This window comes from Macrobrachium nipponense, chromosome 36 (genome assembly GCF_015104395.2).
Source record: "Macrobrachium nipponense isolate FS-2020 chromosome 36, ASM1510439v2, whole genome shotgun sequence".
Classification (NCBI taxonomy): domain Eukaryota; kingdom Metazoa; phylum Arthropoda; class Malacostraca; order Decapoda; family Palaemonidae; genus Macrobrachium; species Macrobrachium nipponense.
Genome location: NC_087220.1, coordinates 37,155,041 through 37,162,576, shown reverse-complemented (window position 1 = coordinate 37,162,576; position 7,536 = coordinate 37,155,041). Strand labels below are relative to the sequence as shown.

General features: G+C 37.1%; 1 protein-coding gene across 1 annotated transcript; it reads left to right on the top strand.

The window, feature by feature from the left end:
• The first annotated feature begins 2,702 nt into the window (after positions 1-2,702).
• LOC135203409 (uncharacterized) lies at positions 2,703-5,114 on the top strand. The gene has a single exon (XM_064233137.1). It carries the CDS (start codon positions 2,703-2,705, stop codon positions 5,112-5,114), a length of 2,412 nt encoding a protein of 803 aa, XP_064089207.1.
• Positions 5,115-7,536: the final 2,422 nt, after the last annotated feature.

Genomic DNA, 7,536 nt, shown 5'->3' with positions numbered 1-7,536 from the left:
TGAAATACCTGCTGAAATATCTTATTTCTCTTATGATCATCTTTTCTTATATATAGATATATTTATATATATATATATATATATATATATATATATATATATATATATATATATGTATATATATATATATATCTATATACAATATATTATATATATATAGTTTATATATATATATATATATATATATATATATATATACTATATATATATATATATATATATTATATATATCTATATATATATATATATAGATATATTCTTCTATATATATATATATATAATATATATAATAATATATATATATATATAATATGGATATGTTTTTTTATAATATATTATATATATAATATAATATATATATATATATGTATATCTATATACATATATATATATATATATATATATTTATATTTTTTTTTTTTTTTTTTTTAAAAATTTACGCCATGAGTTACTTCATGATGCTTGCATATTCGACCCCATTACCATTTTCCAAAAACCAAAAGAAGGTGTAAAGTAAGTATGCGAAAATATGGCGTATTTTTTAGTATATAACATCCGGGTGTTTTTCCCTAAGTTATATTTTCCGAAAAATTGAGTCCGATTCGTCTCGCGGTCAAATAAATCATAGACGTCCAGATGTCTTGCTTTTCAACCCTTAATGTCATCATATCTCAGATTAGTGTCAAAATTAGTTCATTGTAGTTTCATTCCACTTAACATACCTTCGAAGCTTAAAATTTCCTCGAGACGCTATGAATACAATATTACAGGAAGCCACTCCGAATGAATCCCTAAGGGATTCTCGGGTTACCGAAGCGAACGCAGCGGCATACCCAAGATCTAGATAAAAAGGTATAACACTCCCGAGACTATGACGTCACCGACGCCGGTCGCGCCACAGGCAACCGCTTCCCCAGGGGGGGGTCTGGTTACGGTGCCCAATCTACGCCTCCGGATGAAGGACTTCCGGCAACGTTGCAACAACCATTGCGGAGATCTAACAGAATTGCAGCCAGGAGGTTTGATAGGGGAGAGGAGATAACCTAGTTGGAGTTAACTGCCCTCTTTCTTCATCACCTGCTCCATAAACGAGCTAACGACCGGTGTCAACAATCTTCAGCGACTCTGTTAATTTATTTCTAAATTCACCTCAGTACATGGTGTGCCTAATTTTTAGTTTGGACTGAAGATGAAACCAGGGAAGGGTTCGGAAGCGTTGTGAAGGGTTTTTAAATCATACACGAACTCGCAACATTTTTTATTATTGTGGACCTCGTCGAACAACATAATCTTATAGTTATACAGTACTTTACCTATAAACCGATATTATCTTCCTCCTTCTTTCGTATCTTATCTCACGATTTTTTCATCTTTTTTTCTCGTTTTACAAGCATTATATTTGTCAATTCTCATAGTCCTATACAGGTAACGAATTTTGAAGAAAACGCTTATTTTTGTCAAAAATTTTTAAAATTCCAGTAGGAACATCTTTTACCGCCATCTGCAACTCTGATGACAGCTTTTTAACACAATCCTTTCCTTCCCTAAGCGTGTCACCATGGATGGCTTTGAAGACTTGCCTCATTAATTTTAATTGTTCCATGAATTTATGTGACGGAACATGCAAATTTCCCCTATTCACAAAATCTATCCATTTCTTCCCTAGGGTCGATTTTGCAGGCTTTCCCCCCTATTCCATGGTATTTCTTGATACATTTTTGCACAATATGCCCTCCTATATAGCATAAAAACTCTTCCTCACATGGGGTTGATTTGATAAGCTGTTTATATCAGAAAATTCCAAACTGACCCTTTCATCCTTATTTTCAGTTTCAATGTCAATATTTTCGAGAAAAATGCTGGTCATGCAGAGTACTAATGCTAACTCTCGTTTATTTTCATCATCATTCGAAGGCACCTTGTCCCTCGTTAACGTTTCACCAGATATGCAGAGAGAATCGTCATTTTCTGAGAATGAGTTAGTCTTATAGCTAAAGAGTTTTGTTTCCTTCCCCAATAAAAATGATCTGAGTCGATACTTAAAACTCAAAGTATTGCGGTATTCATGAGGACCATGCATCTGCCTAATTAATAAAAAAAAATGTTCCAAGCAGTCATTATATAATCTAGACTATATAAACAACTCAACATATCAAAGAGTTCAATCAAAGATTTGCTAGAAAGAATAATACCGTTCTGAAAACTTAAATAACGACTTGCATGACCTTTCACTCTCATAGTTCTCATCATGTGTACCATCCTACCCAAAAAAATTTTCTGTTAGTTTATATCCAACCCATAGGCATTTCTTGATTTTACATTTCCATACATTAAACTGGAATTTATCAAATCAAACCAGCCGTTTGATTGTGAGATTGCTAATTACACTTTGGTGTAATTAGTTGTATAACTACATACTGTATTTATACGTAACAATGTATTTATTATAATTGTACCTTTTACTCAAACTGTTGAGTACTGTAATTATTACTGTTTACCTTTTACTGAAATCTACAATGTATATTTAGTTTCTGTTAAGCTGCCATACAGTTAAGTTTACATATTATATGAAACAACGAATTCTGTGTTCTTTCTTGCCCTGCCATGAAACAGCAATCCCACATGGCGCAGTGATTGGTTTTGTTTATGCTGTCTACTGTCGTTCAAGAAGTACAGTGTTAAATCTTTAGTACCCGTACACTATGGAGAAGCAAATCGAACAACTGGCAGCACTTGTGGCAATGCAAGCAGAGATGGCTCATCATGCCCAAGAAGCAGCTACGAAAAGGGAAGAACGTTTAACCGCAATTATAGAGGGTTTTGCTGGTACCTCGGGACATCATAGGAATCAGTCTCAGGCAAGGGCAGTTCCTGCACCACACTTGTCGTCTTCTGTATCTCTTAAGGAGTTTGGTTCGTGGCGTCACAAGTATGAGGGACATGCAGTGTTGACAAGATTGTCATCTCTCTCTCTTGCTGAGCAGCGGTCAGCATTGATTTCCGTGCTTGACGATGATTGGACCCGCACTCTGAGATATGGTCTCTCACTGGATGATGGAGCAGACTTGAAGACTATATTGGATGCCATGGAGTTGCACTTGCGCAACCAAAGGAATGTCATCGTGGACCGATACGACTTTCATACAAGAGTCCAGGAGTTGCATGAGACCTTCGATTATTTTTTGTGCAGCATTAAAGAGATTGCTTCTTTCTGTGATTTTTGTGAAACCTGCATGGACAGCAGACTACGAGACAGGATCGTCGTTGGAACCAGAGACGAAGAGGCTTTGAAACGTATGTTAGAAGAAAAGAAGCTCACTTTGCAGATGGCTATTGATATTTGCAGAGCATCGGAAAATGCAAATGCCAGTCGTGCTGTTATTCGAGGCAGTGAAAAGTATAATGTTTCAAGAGTGTCCCAATACAAGCAAGGTCAGAAGGCAGCCCATTTAAAGCAGCAGTGCTTTAGGTGCGGAGGTGAGCGCCATCGTGATAAGATGGCATGCAAGGCTCTAAACAGGGACTGCAAACAATGTAGTAAGAAAGGTCACTTTGCAGTGGTGTGCAGGTCAAAGGGACAGCCACTGTCTCCTCAGAAGAAGAAAACGAATAATAAAAGCACGTTCAAGCCTTCAAAGCAGAATCTATATCGTGTCATTGGAGATGTTTACAGCAATTTTGCGTCATCACGTCCAACCCCTCAGATTTGCATCAGTACCACTCACCCCAAAGGATCAAGTTCAGTTATGTGGACACCTGACTCTGGAGCAGAGACAACTGTGATAGGACTTGAGAACGCCAAATCTCTTGGAATTCATGAGAATTCACTGGAGCCGATCATTATGGGTGGTCTCATTGCAGCAGATCGTCAACCTCTCACTAACATGGGTACTTTTGAGGCCTTTTTAACTTTGGGGAATCGTAGTACGACAACAGTTGTGTCAGTCGTCAAAGAGGTGAAAGGTGCACTTCTGAGCTGGTTTGATTGTGTAGCACTGGGAATATTACCAGAAAACTTTCCAGCGCAAATACAGCATGTTACATGTTCAGTGTCGCAACCACATATAGCATCGAGAAACAGGAAGGTTTTGGAGCCACGAGTGACTTCTAACACACAGGATGTTGTGCAGTCTGCAAGTACCAGCAGTTTGGTGTCTGTACCAGTGGCATTGCCAAGATGGCCACACAGCAGAGACCCTACAGAAGCAGAGCGTGCAGAACTTGCAGCTTCCATCATTTCTGCTTATCCTCATGTATTTGATGCTTCAGCTACTCTAAGGGAAATGCAGGGAGGTCCTATGAGGATTCAGCTGTCAGCAGATGCACATCCTTTTGCAGTGACCGCACCACGCACCATTCCGTACTGTTGGAGATTGGATATTAAAGCTCAGCTAGATGACTTGCTTGCTAAGGATATAATTGGTGAGGTTGATTACCCCACCGAATGGTGTCATCCGATGGTCCCTATTGCAAAGAAGATTGGTGGTGTGCAGTTGTGTGTTGACCTTACAAGAATTAACCGCTATGTGCGCAGACCTACATATCCAGTTCGATCCCCTCATGATGCTATATCGTCAATGGATGCTGGAGCCAGGTGGTTCACTACTTTGGATGCGAAGATGGGATACTTCCAAATCAAAATTGCTGAAGAAGATCAGGATCTTACTTGCTTCATCACACCTTGGGGACATTACAAATTCAAACGAGCCGTAATGGGGCTTATATCATCTGGAGATGAGTACAATCGTCGAGGAGATCAAGCTTTGGGAGATATTCCACGTACTGTCAAAATTGTTGATGATATTTTGGTGTATGACTCTAGTTACCGTGACCAATTAGCCCATGTGATCACACTTGTGCAAAAATGTGACAAATTTGGAATGACCTTAAATCCTGACAAAATTTTCTTTGCTCAACCTAATGTTGAATTTTGTGATTACAGTATAAATCATGAAGGTTATAGTGTGGATTCTCGGAAGGTGAGAGCTATAGCTGAATTTCCAAAGCCACAAAATATCACTGATCTCAGGTCATTCATGGGTTTAACCAATCAGCTTGCAGCTGCTGCACAGCCACTCAGGGACCTGCTTAAACCTCGGAGTGAGTGGTGCTGAACCCCTCAGCATGACGTGGCTTTTGAGAAAACTAAAGAAGCACTCATAGCTCCTCCTGTTTTAGCTCATTTTGATGCATCTTTACCTACTATGCTTCAAACTGACGCATCCAAGTTGCATGGTATGGGGTTTGTTTTGCTGCAACAACATGGAGAGGCTTGGAAGCTCATCCAGTGTGGATCCAGGTTTTTAACGGATGCGGAAACTAGGTATGCCGTAATTGAGGTTGAGATGGCTGCTGTACTTTAGGCAGTGAGGAAATGCAGTGTTTACTAGGCTGGTTTGCCTTATTTTGACCTGGTAGTAGACCATCGACCACTTGTTCCTATTCTCAATTCAAAACTTCTTGGAGAAATAGAAAATCCTCGACTGCAGCGTATGAGAATGAAACTCTGCAGATTTACTTTTGCTGCACGGTGGGCAATGGCAACCCAACAACTGTCCTTAAATACTTATAACAATTTGAACTTAGGCTTCTCAACGTTAGAGCAGAAGAAATATTGACTGTCCAAGTGACTCTTATTTGAGTGACTGAAGCCTGAATTTGTTTCTTGCTTAAGATTGGCATCAAAGCGTGCTCTAGTTGTTTTTCAACATTCAATTTAAGTGATTCCCTCATTTCTTTATTCTCTTTTTCAAGAGCTTTGATCCGTTGATTCAACTTTTTTTATTTTTGTCTTGTAACTCTTGATGTAATACTCCCACATCTTCAGAATAGCCATTTTCTACAGGAACTGAAGTTTCATCTGTATGAGCGCACAGCATTTCTTGAACGTTTTTTTTCCTGCTATGTCCTCCTGCCCGATCTTCTCTTGTAAATGAGGTCGGTGTTGAACCTGCCATATCAAACATATCTTTAATTGTACATTTTCTGTGCCTTTCTATTGTATAATGCACAAACTTTCATAAAAACAAGAGTGCAGAAATTTTAAAGAATGCAACAAAAATGCAGAAATTTTGAAGTCCTACACAAGCCTAACGGTGCGAAATACCTTGTTTGTTATCACATCTACAAATATGATGACATACAAATTTCAGCTTACCTTTATATAATGCCTTTAATGACACAGCATTTTACTTTCAGGGTCTTCCTAGAAGTGTTAAGGAGCCTTGCCTTTAGGTTATCTTTATAATCATCATCATTAAAATGAGATGAACAAATGACAGCATGTTTCGTGTTGATGTGATTGGCACGGTGACCAGCATGAAGCCATTTATTTTTAAATTCACTGTCTTTAAGAAATCTAAAGAAGCTTATATCCTGCCCTTTAGCTTTATCCTTACGGTTATTACAACTGTAAACTGAGCAATTATTGGGCATTGGAAACCAAGAATCTTTCTGCTTCCGCTTGCAATCTCAAACTATAGCCTACTGAAATGGATGACAACACGAAGAGAAGATTGGCGACAGTGACACCATTTTTCCCACCGCTCATGAGTCTTTCAGATGAAATCCCAGGGATACCCATCCCTTAAATCTTTGCCTAATTACCTATTCAATTCAGTGTGATCCTCTTTAACGACCTCCAGTGGTCATTAGCGCTTCACGCCACCCAGCTCGCTGGCCAACAGCAAGTGCCACCTGCATTCAGTCACAATTACTCATGGAAAAATTTTGAGATAAATCTTAAGCTCCACACCTTCTCCTACACCCATTGTGTAAAAACGCCTATGGGTGTCATAACTCATTAACACCACCACTCCAGCAGCCGATCCCTTGACCCTGTTATAAGTCGTCTAATTTTGACCTGACCTGAACCATTTTCACACCTAGTAACTCGCCCACTCTTAACCTCTCTCTCCCTCAGCAATGCCCCTTTTCACCGAGTAAAAAAAATGACTACTTCCATAGAAGACCTGAATAATTCGGAAGGTTGAAAAAAAGTGTTTATTTCCAAGCTATCAGAGACTAGTCTGATTCCATCTTCAAGGTTACGATAAGATTGAGGAAGACTGACCTCGAAAGCATGAAAAGAAAGACCCTTTATTTGGACCTTCCATATCACTGAGGTTGTATATGTATATGTGTGAGTGTGTGTGCATGTATGTATGTGTATAATAGATAATATATATGATATATATATATATATATAATATATATATATATATGTATATATATATATTATATATATGTTATATATTATATAACGATATATATTATCATATATATATATATATAGATTATATATATAATATATATATATATATCTATATATATATATATATATCTATATATATATTATATATATGTGTATATGATATATATATATATATATATATATTATATTTATATATCATATATGTATATATATATATATACATATATATATATATATATATATATATATATTATAATAATATATATATATATTAATCTATATATATATATTATATATATATATCATATATGTTTATATATACA

Bases quoted from the DNA above. Each gene is read 5' to 3' on its own strand.
- LOC135203409 (XM_064233137.1), top strand. From the start codon at position 2,703: ATGGAGAAGCAAATCGAACAACTGGCAGCACTTGTGGCAATGCAAGCA.